The sequence below is a fragment of the Leuciscus leuciscus genome (genome assembly GCF_965113295.1).
Source record: "Leuciscus leuciscus genome assembly, chromosome: 6".
Lineage (NCBI taxonomy): Eukaryota > Metazoa > Chordata > Actinopteri > Cypriniformes > Leuciscidae > Leuciscus > Leuciscus leuciscus.
The window spans coordinates 37,792,185-37,810,202 of record NC_138730.1 but is presented as its reverse complement, the minus strand read 5'-3'; the positions used below and the strand labels follow the sequence as shown (position 1 = coordinate 37,810,202).

The 18,018-nt window shown below is 36.6% G+C and overlaps 4 protein-coding genes across 5 annotated transcripts in view; 1 reads left to right on the top strand and 3 right to left on the bottom strand.

Moving 5' to 3' along the window:
- LOC309501505 (uncharacterized protein) overlaps positions 1–17,461 on the top strand; it is a 177,353-nt gene extending 159,892 nt beyond the window's left edge. The window contains exon 2 of the mRNA XM_082173668.1: positions 17,303–17,461. The gene's annotated coding sequence lies outside the window, so the exon portion shown is untranslated. The remainder of the gene's footprint in view (positions 1–17,302) is intronic.
- The window catches only part of LOC309501370 (uncharacterized protein), a 220,324-nt gene that overhangs the window by 41,665 nt on the left and 160,641 nt on the right, over positions 1–18,018 (bottom strand). The window contains exons 35-38 of the mRNA XM_082173409.1: positions 3,090–3,349; positions 2,665–2,781; positions 2,288–2,432; positions 1,718–1,756 (exon numbers count right to left, since the gene is read on the bottom strand). Of these exons, the coding sequence (XP_082029535.1) occupies positions 1,718–1,756; positions 2,288–2,432; positions 2,665–2,781; positions 3,090–3,349 (561 nt within the window). The remainder of the gene's footprint in view (positions 1–1,717; positions 1,757–2,287; positions 2,433–2,664; positions 2,782–3,089; positions 3,350–18,018) is intronic.
- The window catches only part of LOC309501540 (caspase a-like), a 105,427-nt gene that overhangs the window by 32,600 nt on the left and 54,809 nt on the right, over positions 1–18,018 (bottom strand). The window lies entirely within an intron of this gene.
- Positions 3,654–12,830, bottom strand: LOC309501424 (NACHT, LRR and PYD domains-containing protein 1 homolog). The gene is made up of 12 exons (XM_082173530.1): positions 12,789–12,830; positions 12,496–12,573; positions 12,277–12,365; positions 9,687–11,352; positions 9,158–9,238; positions 8,961–9,038; positions 8,752–8,856; positions 8,182–8,334; positions 7,894–7,971; positions 4,109–4,173; positions 3,811–3,887; positions 3,654–3,711 (listed from the first exon to the last, which is right to left on the bottom strand). The coding sequence occupies exons 2-10, from the start codon at positions 12,549–12,551 to the stop codon at positions 4,128–4,130; spliced, it is 2,352 nt and encodes a 783-aa protein (XP_082029656.1). The 5' UTR covers positions 12,552–12,573; positions 12,789–12,830; the 3' UTR covers positions 3,654–3,711; positions 3,811–3,887; positions 4,109–4,127.

Sequence of the window (18,018 nt, the reverse complement as noted above, 5' to 3'; positions counted from 1 at the left end):
ATTAACATGTAGCCTAATTGAAATGTTCAGTATTAAAATCAGACCTGGGTTCCTTCTGTGTTCAGGAGGTTCTACACCTTCACTTGGTTCTTTTGATAAAAAAATAAAATAAAATTTAAACAAAAAGACATTTAAGATCACTTAGAAATCTAAGATCAGACTTAGATCATACTTAAACACGCTGAAAGCCGCCGCCGGTGTGTGTACACTCATAGAGAATAATGTGTTCGAATTTCCTCGAGTTGTCCTAGACGCGACGCGGTGCTGCGCTTCTTGTCCGGTGTGTGACCCCAGTCCACAAGATAATATTCATTATAATACTTATTAAACTATTGTTTTTTTTTAATCTGTTAAAGATGTACTCAAAAGAAAAATATGACCCATGTGCTTTTTCCCCACGGCAACTGTTTTATTATTGTATGCGGTTATTTTTTCACAGTAGCCTATTATCAAATAAAACCATTCATAGTGACTCATATTTTCATACATTAACAGCATCATTAGCCACTTTTCCACTGTTGGGCCAGGGCTAACACGGGCAGGGCCAATAGCCTTTGACCTTGAGCCACAAGGCCAAAATCAAGCTGCGCCACTCTAAAACCGCTCTTAACGCCTCTTTGAAGCAAACATCACACAAGCCCACCATTTCACCAGTGAGGGGGAAATTAAAACTAACTAGATCGCAAAAAGAACGTTTGGTTAAAGACTTGAGAAAGACTTTAGCGTCAATATTTTATATATTTTTATATTTTGATCTTTCCAAAATCATGGTGTAGTAGAACATGATCATAAGGTTTTGTACAAACTTGTGGAGTTTCATGCCAGAAATATAATTTGCAAATCTTGTGCTAACTTAAGAAAATAAGCATCTAAGTCTCTCTCTCTATAAATATATACACATGTATAACGCTTGAGCTGGCGTTTATGTCTCAAACTGACCAAAGTTTTAGCATTGCTGCAGTCCACTGTGTCCAGACTCCAGATCATCGACTAGATAAGGTTCCGTCTCCTTCAGCAGTCTGTAGAATTCTGCTTTTACAGAAACTCCTCCAAGAGCATCCAACAAACGTCTTGTTTTCTCCTGTCGTGTTTCTGCGGCATTAACTTCACTGTAAATTTCATCTGGAATCATGTCTTTGGTCCACAGACCATCAGCAATCGCCTTCACTGATGAAACTCTTTTAATGAGTTTATCCCTGTGTTTTTTTACAAATACAGATTCTGATTGAAACAAAAAACAAAAAAAGGTTTGTGTACGACAGATAGATAGACCAACCAATTAAAATTACTGCTGTCAAATTGATTAATTACATCTAACATAAATGTTTGTAAAGATAGTGTGTGTGTGTGTATACAGTATATACATCCATACATACATACACACACATACATACATACACACACATATATACACACATATATATATTTATGTCATGACAACTGAGTGTTGGGCAAGGTAATGGTACTGTACACACACATCTTATATAAACACAAACTTCATGCAGTGGTGTGCACACTTTAATCGTGAAAGTGCCCTTTCTGTCGTATCGCGGTGCCCTCAGAACGTGATTTCTACCGAGGGGGACCCACCCATACGAAACGCGACTTCGCCCCAGCCTCTGCAGAGGTCTGTCATACCACACACACCACTGCTCTTATGTTATATGCGATTATTGGATTTGACAGCACTAATTGAAATACATCTTTGAGTTCATACCTGTTAGCCTTTTGTGAGCAGAAGGGTCTGCATCTTTACCTGATGTTAAGAAATAAAGAAATTTGAACACTGAAAAATCTGCATAAATAAAACTTTAATATATATAAACAATAGCAGTTAAGTAAGTATTATGAATCAATAAATACTTCACAAATCATATTGAGTTTAGTACAATGGTTTAGATAACATTATAACATGGGTTAAATCTACTGATCACCAGTGTCCAACTTAATACTTTTATAAAGCATTGTTGATTACACTGAAACATATTGGAGTAGGATTTACTTGGAAAAAGCTAGGAAACAATCGCAAGTAAATTTCCCAAATAATTACAAAGAATCAGCTAGTAACATTGAATTCAATATGAAACTCTTCAAGTAGAAAGACTTAAATAGCATTTGCTTGTAAACCATATGCCAATAATCTGTTTTATTTACAAAATTAAAAAAATATTTTACAGTGTAGACTGAAAGATTCAATCTTTCATATAATTTTAATTTAAACGAATGTTACAATGCGCTAAAAAGAGTTACAATACTAGCAACATCTATCACTCATGTCATTCGTTACCTGTGAGAAGGATTCGTCGAACCCACACTTCCTTTCCTTCAGTTTTATCAAAAAGACTCAGCTTGACCTCATCAATGTTGACATTCACAAACGCTTCAAATGTGGGATGATAGTTTGGACCAAAATTACACTCAAACATCTCACTCTGAAAAAAGAACAGCAAAATGAAGGCGAGAGACTAAATTACTAAAATCACAGAAAAAAATACAGTGTTAATATATTACACAAATTACTCATTATGTAAAATATGCTAAAAACAACTAGAAATCAATAACATTTCTCAAGGAAAACATCTACTCTTCATTGACATTTAGTGATTTAATTAGAAATCTGAGAATATATTGCTGCCATGTTTATGCAACCTAACATGAAGTTACCTCTGGCTGAACTGTAGATGCCTCTGGTTGACAACACAGACCGTATTCTGTTCCCGGAGTAAGAGAACATTTTGAACTGGTTTCAATGTGGTTTTTCTCTGCATGCTGGTCCTTGACCTTAAGGGAGTAAAAGGCTGTGAATTTTTAGATACAAAAGCCAGAGGTAACAGAAAAATGGTTCCTTCCAATATCTTTAGAAAAGTATCCTCACATAATGACTAAATAGTGTAAATAGTGTCCTCTCACTTAAGAGATTTACACCACAGTCATCTCAAGTATGTATTTTATAATGAGTAATGTGTGCCTCTCATTAGGGGAATATGATACAGATCAGAGTATAATAGAAGGCACATTTCCACAGAAAATACACTTTTTATTAGTATATGTAATCATTTGCTTTCATTTGAACAAAAAAATAATGATACCTCTGACAGTGGAACATTCAATGGGAGCAAATGGACATCCAGTATGTTTTCTCTATGTCTCACAGTTATTGGTGGTCGCAGAAAGAGAAGCACTTGGGCGCAGACAGGGGAAGGAGGAAAGATCAATCTTTTTAAGAGCCCAAAGATGGAGAGATCTCTGATGTCAATCATCACATGAGATTCAGTTACTTTGAGAGGCTGCATTATTTCTATATTACCGCCAGTTAAATGTGCTACAGCCAAACCATCCTTGTTTTCCTCTGTAAAACACATAGGAATGATAGATTAGTATATTTTATTATTATATTATCATATTATTATACAGCTTTTTTCCAACAAAGCTGATTATTTAAACCCTCAAATTATGATAATTATCATTATATGCATATATGTAGAAATAAACATACCAGAGATTTCACAGTGTGGAAGGTGCAGTCTCGAGATTGAACCATGAAAACAGTCAATGTTGTACAAGGGTCCGGCTGGCTGCATCTGACCCAAACCATCTAACACACGAGGATCCCATGAGACAGTTTTATACAGCACCTCTCCTTCACCCTCCATCACAAACACAAGGCTGGTCAGACTGCAACGAAACTGACCAGCATGTGGACACACAAACCTGGAAGACATAATATTAATTTTATTTTTAAACTTTATAGAGTCAAAACAGTATGCTTACATTCTAATAATGTCCAAAAATAAGATAAGTGTTCAATACCTGTATGTATTCTTGTGTTTGTCCTCATCATCTCCCTGAAGTAGTTCAGGTGTGAACACTTCTGCATCTTCTGAGGACTGAAATAAAGAAAAGTATAAAGAGTATATTTTATCCTCTAAAATGTCAACATTCTGAATAATGGGATTACAAAATAGTGTAATTAAATGAAATACCGTACCACTGTTTTTAGTAGAATGTTTTATAGTTTCAAAATTATCTCCAGATTCAAAGCATTTCATTCACACAAACATATCACAAACAAAAAATAATAATTGTTGACTCTTCAGCTTCTACTCACTGATTGTGCGGAAGATGATTCAGCTTTTGATGATGAGCAAGACCCAGAATCTGAACTCTCTCCTTCTGTCAGACAAAACACAATTCAAACACTTTAACACCATTAAGATCAAGTGAAACCATAAAACATTTGTCAGAAATAACTGGGGTTATTCCAAAAAAATTTGCACACAATAAAAAAAAAAAAATCAGATACAGCCATTTATAAGTAGACTCATATGTTAGCCTACATAAAACATTTATAAGCAAAGAAAATCAGATCAGATTTTATGAAATTATTGTAAGGAACATTACTGTGTAACTCAAAACTACATATTATTAGGGCCCGAGCACCGATGGTGTGAGGACCCTCTTGGAATTGCTCTGTTTATTATTATTATTCTTCTCCGCATTTAATTGCATTTTTGAGGGCCTAAACATGCTCGAAAACTCACAAAACTTTGCACACGCGTCAGAACTGGCGAAAATTTACATCTGATATAGGTTTCAGAATTGGACGGGGCAAAATGGCTCGATAGCGCCACCTATAAAAGTTCAACGGAGTGCGCCTCCCGCAACGTTCCACGTACGTGCACGAAATTCGGTACATACATGTAATCACCTAATACCTACAAAAAAGTCTCTTGGAGCATAGCCCTAAACACAACAGGAAGTCAGCCATTTTGAACTTCCTCTCAGATTTTTGTGCAGTTTTTGCCATTTTCATGCCTCGTACTTTAACGAACTCCTCCTACAGTTTTAATCTGATCATCTTCAAATTTGGTGAGTGTAATCTTAAGGCCTTTGCGACGTTAAATTGCGAAGATCTTGAGTTTTCGTCGAAGGGCGGGTCCTCGGCGGCCTGACAAATTTCGATGTTTCGCCATGAAACAGGAAGTTGCTGTAACTCAGGCATGGAATGTCCAATCTGCCCCGAACTTCACACGTTTGATAAGCGTTCTGTCCTGAACACATGACCATGCTCATATTCAGTTATAGTCATAGCGCCACCTGCTGGCAACAGGAAGTGACATGTTTAACACTGTTATGGACTCCTAATAACATATAAAAAAGTGCCAGCAAGTGCTAAACATGCTAACAACATACTAGAAGCATGCTAAAACATGCTAGCAAACTCTTAGCTAAGTGCTAAAGCATGCTATTTTTGCAATTAAATAGGAATTTGCTGTAACTCAGGCATGGAATGTCCAATCTGCCCCAAACTTCACACTTTTGATAATCGTTCTGTCCTGAACACATCTACATGAGAATATTCAGTTATAGTAATAGCGCCACCTACTGGTAACAGGAAGTGTCATGTTTAACACGTTGATGCCATTCTAGCAACATGTTAAAAATGCCATTGACTTCTAAACATGCTAGAAACATGTTAAAACATGCTAGCAATACTTAGCTAAGTGCTAAAGCATGCTAATTCAATGAAACAGGATGTTGTTGTTACTCAAGAAGGCAATGTCCAATCTGCGCCAAACTTCACACTTTTGATAAGCGTTCTGTCCTGGACACATGACCATGCTCATATTCAGTTACAGTCATAGCGCCACCTGCTGGCAACAGGAAGTGACATGTTAAACACTGTTGTGGACTCCTAATAACATATAAAAAAGTTCCAGCATGTGCTAAACATGCTAACAACATACTAGAAACATGTTAAAACATGCTAGCAAACACTTAGCTTAGTGCTTAAGCATGCTAATACTGCAATTAAATAGGAATTTGCTGAAACACAGGCACGGAATGTCCAGTCTGCCCCAAACGTCACACGTTTGATAAGAGTCATGGCCTGAACACATCTACATGAGAATATTCAGTTATAGTAATAGCGCCACCTACTGGTAACAGGAAGTGTCATGTTTAACACGTTGATGCCGTTCTAGCAACATGTTAAAAATGCCATTGACTTCTAAACATGCTAGAAACATGTTAAAACATGCTAGCAAAACTTAGCTAAGTGCTAAAGCATGTTAATTCAATGAAACAGGATGTTGTTGTTACTCAAGAAGGCAATGTCCAATCTGCGCCAAACTTCACTCTTTTGATAAGCGTTCTGTCCTGAACACATGACCATGCTCATATTCAGTTACAGTCATAGCGCCACCTGCTGGCAACAGGAAGTGACATGTTAAACACTGTTGTGGACTCCTAATAACATATAAAAAAGTTCCAGCATGTGCTAAACATGCTAACAACATACTAGAAACATGTTAAAAAATGCTAGCAAACACTTAGCTTAGTGCTAAAGCATGCTAATACTGCAATTAAATAGGAATTTGCTGTAACACAGGCACGGAATGTCCAGTCTGCCCCAAACTTCACACGTTTGATAAGAGTCATGGCCTGAACACATCTACATGAGAATATTCAGTTATAGTAATAGTGCCACCTACTGGTAACAGGAAGTGTCATGTTTAACACGTTGATGCCGTTCTAGCAACATGTTAAAAATACCATTGACTTCTAAACATGCTAGAAACATGTTAAAACATGCTAGCAATACTAAGCTAAGTGCTAAAGCATGCTAATATAATGAAACAGGATGTTGTTGTTACTCAAGAAGGCAATGTCCAATCTGCGCCAAACTTCACACTTTTGATAAGCGTTCTGTCTTGAACACATGACAATGCTCATATTCAGTTACAGTCAATGCGCCACCTGCTGGCAACAGGAAGTGACATGTTAAACACTGTTGTGGACTCCTAATAACATATAAAAAAAAATGCCAGTAGGTGCTTAACATCCTACCAACATACTAGAAACATGCTAAAACATACTAGTAAACACTATAAGTACTAAACCATACTATTACTACAATTAAATATGAATTTGCTGTAACTCAAACATACAATATCCAATCTGCCCCAAACTTCACATACTTGATAAAAGTCCTGCACTGAACACATCTACAAAGCAATATTCAGATATATAACCCCACCTACTGCCAACAGAAACTGAACTGGTTAACACAGTAATGCAGTACTAACCACATACCTATTGTGTACTAAGCATGCTAAAAACATACTAAACATGCTAGCAACTACTATATACTGTATACCTCCTTAAATGCACATTGCCCAACCATGCTCTGTCTTCCTAAAGCCAACGAGTGACGATGGCACGGGTGCGAGGGCCCTTTCATCGCTGCTTGCAGCTTTAATATTGAGATTATTTTCTGTTTTCTGACTCCTAAAATTAACATCCCAAAGCACCAAGTAAGAGTGAAAGTGGGATTTGTTAAATAAAACAAATTAATTAAATCAAGGTACATCAAGTTACCTGCCACTTGGCCAATAATTTTATAAGTAACTATAATATGAATTGCTTAAAACAGAGCAGACTCAGTCAGACTCAAATAAAATCAACTAAAAGAAAGCATCTGTCATCATTTGTGGGTCTTCTAATGATGTATACAACAGTGAACGTTTTACTATCAGATGTTTTCACAGTTGTCACTTCTGTAGATTATTTGGTTTATTCTCAGGAATATGAGTTATAATGAAGTACATAATGAAGGCACAGATCAAGCTCTATGCCAGGAGTCTTGATTATAAAATATATATATTTTCTTACTTATGCTCTCACTCTTTTCTTTCTTCATGTTCAGCTTCTCCACTGTGAATCTCTTCTCATCTGGCTTGATCAACACTGAATTTCGCCAGCTAAAGAGAATAACAGTGTAGATGACACTCATGATGACAGCAAAATTATCATTTTCTCTATGTCTAGAGCATAACCTTCATAATGAACTGAAAGAAATGGCAAAAAAAAAGTCTAATATTTAACTCTTACACAGTCAGGGTCCAATCAATCTTCTTCAATGATTCCTTCAGGGACTTCTCTAACATGAATCCATCTCTGGGATTTATCCTGAAAAAGATTTAAAAAATGAACTACATTAATTCTACAACTATAAATGCTTCTGGTTTATTATGCTCAATGACTGCTGGGGGAAACCTAGTTATCATGATAATTAGTATGAGTAATCAAATGGGAAACAAATTTTCAAATTTGTAATTTTCACAATAATAATAAGAAAACAACATAAAACCTTTGTGAATGCTCAGATACTGCAGTTACCTGAGTTCAGTCAGGCTGGGACAGGCCTGAATGATGGACAGGATTTCAAGGGCAAATGTGTGACTCAGACGTGAACCATGCAGACAGAGTTTCTTCAAATCAGACAGTGATTTCAGGAACACCAACAGACTAGGTTCCTCTCCGACAAAAAACCTAAACAACACAAAACCCAGATGAAGTGGTAAATGTGACATGCTGGTTCTCAGGTTCAGAGCTTAGATATACATGTTTTTATTTTTTATGAATAAAAAAAATAAATTAATTAATCTAATAAACAGCTAATAAATCTACCAACTGATCATGATGTAAGACCCTTAACAGGATAGTTTACTCAAAAATGAAAATTCTCTCATCGTTTACTCACCCTCATTTCACTGCAAACCCATAAGACTTTCATTTACCTCTGAAACACAAATTTGTCGAACGAAAGTCTTATAGCTTTGCAACAACACAAGGGTGAGTAAATAATCATTTCTGGGTGTACTAATAATTTAAATATATTTTGATAGTAAATGGCAGCCATTCTTAAGGGCGTATATCTGAAAAAGAAAGAATGAAGCTTCCACTTACCAATGTCGATTACTCTTAAACTGTACAACAGAGTCGATGGTGGAAACCACTGAGCTTGGACAGGTTAGAGTCAATGATGTGATCACTGAACTGCTAAAAGAAAACCTGAAGCATTCACAGATATAAACATCAGTATAGGTTTATAATAATCATCAGGTGGAAGGATGAGACTGCAATTTTGTATGAGAAAAGTGATAAGAGTTTCATACGTGATGTCTTCATCTCTGACTGACACAGTGTGTATCTCTGGGCAAAATCCACTTTTATGGGTTTCAGGCTTCTTTATACTGGCAAAATTTAATTGAGTGCATTTCATTATTAGATATGACATAAACTTGATTAAATATACAGAATAACTGAATATGGCAATGTGTACAATTTTATTCTAAAATGAATTATACATTACTTGAGTTTATGCAGAATCTTCCCTTTACCAGCAGCTGAGATCAAACCATCAACATTGTGTGAAATGTGATCCATCATCAACCTTTGAAAGTAAAAAAAACACAGTATATCAGATTTGATCTTCATTACACAAACACGTGTGTTTGCAGTGATTCAGACTAAAGTATAGGAGCATGTTTTTTTTCATAAGTTTAGACAGCATTTTCTCTCACTCCGGTCTGGTTCAGAAAAGTGATTCTCAGTGACTGTGGAGTAAGCAGTGTGTGGTAAAAATAAAAACAATATCACACAATAATGACTGCAGTAATACTGAATATCAGATTACACTCAAGGATGAATCACAGCTGTGCTCATATTCAGCACTACAGCACTATTGCTTGTGTGATATTGCATACGTATTGAAACAGATACAATTTACATTTAGAGCTCCAAGAGAAGTGAATGTATTGAAATTGCTGTAAATAAAATGTAAATGCTGTAAAATGTCATGTGTTGATGACGTGTCAGAAAAGGCACAAAGTTTCGCTCACCACAGCTCTTTACAGCGGTACAGTTCAGGCTGAAGCATCTTCAGATCATCAGATGTTACATGGAGTTTCAGGTTTCTGATGTGTTCACAGCACTGTAAACAATACTTCAACACCCAACAGTCTGTCCTTTTCAGTGGAATATTTGACAGATCTATCAAAATCAAACCTTCCAAAACTTTCCCAATGAAGCTCTTCTCATGGAGCTCATAGAGACAATGGAGAATGAACAGCATGTGTTCATTTTGATATCTCTGTGAGCACTGATTGATCCATTCTTTAATCTGGGATTCTGTGTTGATAGAGACGGCCATGTTGTGCTTTTCAAAGAATGAGGGGATCCATTCTTTCTTACAGAGACCACAGAGGAACAGAATCACAGGCTGCAGCCACTCTGAATGTCTAACTTCTGCATCTGTCATTGAAAAGTCTCTATCAGACCAACAGGACAGAGTCCATCCTCTCTCTACAGTGTGAAGCAGCTCTCTCTCTTTCCTATGGGACTCTTCTTCATCCAGAAGGACATAGTACAGAGCGGTGAAGACCTCCTGAAAGCTGAGATGCATAAATTTGAACACCGTCTCCTGGTGGATTCTTCTCTTAATGAGGAACTTGCACAGGAATGGACAGACAGCAGGGTCTGAAACAGTTTCATAAACGCTTTTCTCATCAAACAAGACCTGATGTTCCAGCATCCCTCTCTCTGCCAGCTGACCCAGACTCCTCAGCAGGGTCGGGACGGACTGACTCAAACCCTGGCAGTGATGCTCCAGTAGAGTGGACACAAAGTCAGTGTAGATGGAGGTGGTGGTTTCCAGTCCACTTGTTACATTTGCATCAACTCTGAACATCTCACTGATGATCCAGCAGATAACAGGTTTGGAACAGGCAGTGAGGAGGGTTTCATTTGCTCTCACACAGTCAAACTCTTTCCTAAAGAACTTCTGGAAGTACTCGTCCACCTGACTTTCAGAAAAGCCCATGATCTCAGAGAAACTTAGTCGTCCTTTTAGCAGCTTGTTCACAGTGTTCTTAGTTCTGGTGGTGACCAGCAGTATGGACTCAGGGATGAGGTACCTTCTCATTAGGCCACAAATAATGACCTCAGGTGGGGCTTTCTGAAGCGGATCAGTGTTTGGTGACATGTCATAAATGTCCTGTGTGAGTCTCAGCTCATCAAATCCATCAATGATGAAAAGCACCTTCATTGGTGACTGCTGTAACATCTGTGAGATCTGATCAGATGTTAAACTGCAGCTGTAGCTCAAGAGCTCAATTAAGTTCATCTCCTCAGAAATACACATCAGCTCTTCACACCTCAGATAGAAAACTAGACCAAAACGTCCAGAGTATAACCTTTCAGATGCCCAGTCCAACATGATCTTCTGTGCTATTAAGGATTTGCCACTGCCAGAGTCGCCTTGGAGAATGACACTCACTGGATAATGGAACTGGAAACTACCACCCATAACCCGCAAACAACCCAAAAGCTCGTCCTTACTAATGATCTCAAAGATGTCATTTTTTATTTTCTGAATGATCACTGGTTCAGTATAGAGGGCAGGAAATGACTCTTTTTCACCAAATAGGAAGCTTCTCTCATTCTCATACTTCTGTATGAGTGACAGCTTATACTGATGTACAATCTCCTGAGATCCTGAAGGAAAACCTGTTGATTAACAAACAAAATGTAAGAGCAAATACAGTAACACTCAAACCACTTAATATTGCATTCTAACTACTGTTTTTCAAAAATATTGTCAAATCATTCAAATACAATTATTAACAATAAACCAAAAACTATAAAATTGTGTGTTTTAGTGAGATTCTCTAATATCTAAAGAATACTGTGAATAACGTAGATCACCAAGCTCTATATGCTATATGGGTTCAGAGTCACTGTATAAACTGACAACTCATATTCCAAATTATACCACTAACTGAAGACATACTGGAGCATATTTTCTCATATTCTCAGAATATTTTGTTGGATGAATATCTGAACATGCAATATTTCAAAAGAAGGAACAGAGCCTCTGCTTTTGAACAAACAAACAAACAAAAACAGAAACAAAAATTTTATTCTAGCTTGAATGTGGGTATGTTTTTTTTTTTTTTTAAAGCAACATTTTAAAATGTGTAACTCAAAACTACACATTATATTGAGCTTATATTCTGTTTTCTGGCTCCTAAAATTATCATACCCCCAAAGCACCAAATAAGAGTGAAAATGTGAATCATTAAATAAAATAAATAAATGAAAATGAAAAAAATAAATCAAGGTAAATAAAATTTTGTTACTTGTCACTTGGCCAATAACTTTATTAGGAACTACAATATTAATTACTTAAAACTGAGCAGACTCAGTCAGACTCAAATAAAATCAACTAAAGAAAGCATCTGTCATCATTTGTGGGTCTTCTAATCATGAATCCAACAATGAACGCTTTACTATCAGATGTTTTGACTGTTGTCAGTTCTCTAGATTATTTGGTTTATTATCAGGAATATGAGTTATAATGAAGTACATAATGAAGGCACAGATCAAGCTCTATGGCAGGAGTCTGGATTATAAAAAAAACAATTTCCTTACTTATGCTCTCACTCTTTTCTTTCTTCATGTTCAGCTTCTCCACTGTGAATCTCTTCTCATCTGGCTTGATCAACACTGAATTTCGCCAGCTAAAGAGAATAACAGTGTAGATGACACTCATGATGACAGCAAAATTATCATTTTCTCTATGTCTAGAGCATAACCTTCATAATGAACTGAAAGAAATGGCAAAAAAAAAGTCTAATATTTAACTCTTACACAGTCAGGGTCCAATCAATCTTCTTCAATGATTCCTTCAGGGACTTCTCTAACATGAATCCATCTCTGGGATTTATCCTGAAAAAGATTTTAAAAATGAACTACATTAATTCTACAACTATAAATGCTTCTGGTTTATTGTGCTCAATGGCTGCTGGGGGAAACCTAGTTATCATGATAATTAGTATGAGAAATCGAATGGGAAACAAACTTTTAAGATATTTTTGTAATTTTCACAATAATAATAAGAAAACAACATAAAACCTTTGTGAATGCTCAGATACTGCAGTTACCTGAGTTCAGTCAGGCTGGGACAGGCCTGAATGATGGACAGGATTTCACTGCAAACACATAAGACTTTCATTTACCTCTGAAACACAAATTTGTTGAACGAAAGTCTTATAGCTTTGCAACAACACAAGGGTGAGTAAATAATCATTTCTGGGTGTACTAATAATTTAAATATATTTTGATAGTAAATGGCAGCCATTCTTAAGGGCGTATACTGTATCTGAAAAAGAAAGAATGAAGCTTCCACTTACCAATGTCGATTACTCTTAAACTGTACAACAGAGTCGATGGTGGAAACCACTGAGCTTGGACAGGTTAGAGTCAATGATGTGATCACTGAACTGCTAAAAGACAACCTGAAGCATTCACAGATATAAACATCAGTATAGGTTTATAATAATCATCAGATGGTAGGATGAGACTGCAATTTTGTATGAGAAAAGTGATAAGAGTTTCATACGTGATGTCTTCATCTCTGACTGACACAGTGTGTATCTCTGGGCAAAATCCACTTTTATGGGTTTCAGGCTTCTTTATACTGGCAAAATTTAATTGAGTGCATTTCATTATTAGATATGACATAAACTTGATTAAATATACAGAATAACTGAATATGGCAATGTGTACAATTTTATTCTAAAATGAATTATACATTACTTGAGTTTATGCAGAATCTTCCCTTTACCAGCAGCTGAGATCAAACCAACAACATCGTCTGGAATGTGATCCATCATCAACCTTTGAAAGTAAAAAAAACACAGTATATCAGATTTGATCTTCATTACACAAACAGGTAATTCTGGGCTTGTGTGTGTTTGCAGTGATTCAGACTAAAGTATGGGAGGTTTTTCTTTTTCTTTTCTTTTTTTTGACTCAGCATTTTCTCTCACTCCGGTCTGGTTCAGAAAAGTGATTCTCAGTGACTGTGGAGTAAGCAGTGTGTGGTAAAAATAAAAACAATATCACACAATAATGACTGCTGTAGTACTGAATATCAGATTACACTCGAGGCTGAATCACAGCGGTGCTCATATTCAGCACTACAGCACTATTGCTTGTGTGATATTGCATAAGTATTGAAAGAGATACAATTTACATTTAGAGCTCCAAGAGAAGTGAATGTATTGAAATTGCTGTAAATAAAATGTAAATGCTGTAAAATGTCATGTGTTGATGACGTGTCAGAAAAGGCACAAAGTTTCGCTCACCACAGCTCTTTACAGCGGTACAGTTCAGGCTGAAGCATCTTCAGATCATCAGATGTTACATGGAGTTTCAGGTTTCTGATGTGTTCACAGCACTGTAAACAGTACTTCAACACCCAACAGTCTGTCCTTTTCAGTGGAATATTTGACAGATCTATCACAATCAAACCTTCCAAAACTTTCCCTACGAAGCTTTTCTCATGGAGCACATAGAGACAATGGAGAATGAACAGCATGTGTTCATTTTGATATCTCTGTGAGCACTGATTGAGCCATTCTTTAATCTGGGATTCTGTGTTGATAGAGACGGCCATGTTGTGCTTTTCAAAGAATGAGGGGATCCATTCTTTCTTACAGAGACCACAGAGGAACATAATCACAGGCTGCAGCCACTCTGAATGTCTAACTTCTGCATCTGTCATTGAAAAGTCTCTATCAGACCAACAGGACAGAGTCCATCCTTTCTCTACAGTGTGAAGCAGCTCTCTCACTTTCCTATGGGACTCTTCTTCATCCAGAAGGACATAGTACAGAGCAGTGAAGAACTCCTGAAAGCTGAGATGCATAAATTTGAACATCGTCTCCTGGTGGATTCTTCTCTTAATGACGAACTTGCACACGAATGGACAGACAGCAGGGTCTGAAACAGTTTCATTCACTCTTTTCTCATCAAACAAGACCTGATGTTCCAGCATCCCTCTCTCTGCCAGCTGACCCAGACTCCTCAGCAGGGTCGGGACGGACTGACTCAAACCCTGGCAGTGATGCTCCAGTAGAGTGGACACAAAGTCAGTGTAGATGGAGGTGGTGGTTTCCAGTTCACTTGTTACATTTGCACCAACTCTGAACATCTCACTGATGATCCAGCAGATAACAGGTTTGGAACAGGCAGTGAGGAGGGTTTCATTTGCTCTCACACAGTCAAACTCTTTCCTGAAGAACTTCTGGAAGTACCCGTCCACCTGACTTTCAGAAAAGCCCATGATCTCAGAGAAACGCTGTTGTCCTTTCAGCAACTTGTTCACAGTGTTCTTAGTTCTGGTGGTGACCAGCAGTATGGACTCAGAGATGAGGTACCTTCTCATTAGGCCACAAATAATGACCTCAGGTGGGGCTTTCTGAAGCAGATCAGTGTTTGGTGACATGTCATAAATGTCCTGTGTGAGTCTCAGCTCATCAAATCCATCAATGATGAAAAGCACCTTCATTGGTGACTGCTGTAACATCTGTGAGATCTGATCAGATGTTAAACTGCAGCTGTAACTCAAGAGCTTAATTAAGTTCATCTTCTCAGAAATACACATCAGCTCTTCACACCTCAGATAGAAAACTAGACCAAAACGTCCAGAGTATAACCTTTCAGATGCCCAGTCCAACATGATCTTTTGTGCTATGAAGGATTTGCCACTGCCAGAGTCGCCTTGGAGAATGACACTCACTGGATCATGGAACTGGAAACTACCATCCTTAACCCACAAACAACTCAAAAGCTTGTCCACACTGATGATCTCAAACATGTCATTTTCATTTTTCTGAATGATCACTGGTTCAGTATAGAGGGCAGACAATGATTCTTTTTGACCAAATAGGAAGCTCCACTCATTCTCATACTTCTGTATGAGTGACAGCTTATACTGATGTACAATCTCCTGAGATCCTGAAGGAAAACCTGTTGATTAACAAACAAAATGTAAGAGCAAATACAGTAACACTCAAACCACTTACTATTGCATTCTAACTACTGTTTTTCAAAAATATTGTAAAAACATTAAAATACAATTATTAACAATAAACCAAAACTGTACAATTTTGTTTTAGTGAGATTCTCTAATCTCTAAAGAATGCTGTCAACAGTGGAGAACAAACAATCATCCAGTTGTTTTAAGGTAAATACTAAATTGGTAAATAAAGCTAAAATCATTCTGTTCACTAATGTTCAAAAGTTCTGCTGACCAAGCCTGCATTGATTTGATCCAAAATACAGTAAAAACAGTAATATTATGAAATATTATTACAATTTAAAATAATAATACAATAAAATATAATTTATTTCTATGATTAAAGCTTAATTTTCACCATCATTACTCCAGTCTTCATCACATGATCCTTCAGAAATCATTCTACAATGATGATTTGATGCTCAACTAACATTTATGATCATTATCAATGTTGAAAACAGTCATGTACAATTTTTTTTTTTTTTTTTTTTTTTTTTACTTTGACGAATAGAAAGCTCAAAAGAAGTGCATGGAATAATGTCAGGTACAATCCCAGATAGCAAGGTAACATTGATACAATGCTGAGTTTTCATCCAAAATATTATCTTGGTTGAGACTGACATTTCAATGTTTAAAGTATGTTGGATTAGCATAGAAATTTTGACGAAAGCTGACAGCACACACGGGTGGATAAATGCCCATGTTGTTTGAAAACACCCACTGATTGGAATTTTAGTTTTGCATGTGCACTCAGTAGTCTAATTAATGCTTAATTAATGCTGTTTTTATTTTAAGTGCTTTTCTCTTTGTAATGACCACTTGCACTAAGTTTCGTGACGCACTTCCATTTGGAAATAGTACATCTCACTTATTTCTGGTTATGTCTACTTTCACTGTAGCCTATGTGGTCAATGAGTTGAACAAACACCACCTAAAATGAGTGTCTGCAATAAGATTTAAAAATGTGTCTATTTTTATTGACAGGAGAAGGTATATTCTGATGTTTACTGTGTGCAGAATTTTCCAAACTTATCGGAACATGAAGTTTTAATCCAACCCAAGCCGATCTGAGAAAGCAGCGGGTGTTAAAATACGCCATTATTTCACCATAGGGTGTCAGTGTTCGTATAAACTAGTGACCGCGACGCTGAAGTGTGAGAACAGATGAATAACATCAGTACGAACCTCAAACATTTATTTATTTGGATTAAATATTTTAATCATTCTGTGTAATTTTTCAATGTCAATCTTTTCACTATTTACATGTTTATGCCCAAAATGCAATAATATTCAAAGTAGTTGACTGTCATTCTCCTCTACTGTGTACGTTATTGATTAGATAGCTTAGCCTATTTAACATTGTTACAGGCACCTCGCAAGCATTCATTCAACTATTTTAAGACTGGAATAAACACCAGCACACACAAGCAATCCTTTTAATAGTCAATTTTATTTAAAAATGTTAACCCAACAGGTATGAAATGTCAGAAAGTGGAAAAAAAAAAACTGTTAATGAGAAGACGAGCATATAGGACTGCTGCAGCTTAGTGGATAAATACTATATTTAGCTTATTTATTATTCAGAATGCACAGTTGGAAACAATGTTGTTTTTGGCAGCCCTTTTAGTTTTAGTCTTAGTCTTTTGGACGAAAATGCTTTTTAGTTTTAGTCACATTTTAGTCACTTATAAACTTAATAGTTTTAGTCAAGTTTTAGTCGACGAAAACACAAAAAGGTTTTAGTCAAGTTTTAGTCAATTTTAGTAAAAAAAAAAAAAAAAAAAAGTAGTCTTTAACAAATTAATTTAGGTTAAAAAGTATTGGAAATGGGCTTAGGTTTGACAGGTTGTAGCAAGTGTTGCAATTCGAGTGTTGTAACTCAATTCAATTTGAGCTACTACAACATTACACACAGATAAAGTGGTAACAGTGGAATCACTGTTTTACTCCAAAAAAGCCAGGAATAAAAACATTCTTACTTTGGCAATTGTGACTTTATTATATAATTAGTTAAATAATAATTAATGTTATAATCTAAGTTATATAATAATTATATATTACTTTGTACCAATTAGCCTACTAAACTAATGCTCGGACACACTCGGTCTCTCTCGCGCGCAGACACACTCGGAGCCCTATCTTGCACCCAGCGCAATTGACTTTGTACACCGACGCATGTATCATTCCTATTTTGCACCCGCGCAAAGCGGACTTTTCCCTCCACAGAAGCACGTCGGTAAGTTAGGAAATACACTTGCGCTCCCGGGGGCGGTTCAGCGCAAAGAGGAGGCGTGTTCCGGCGCAAACGT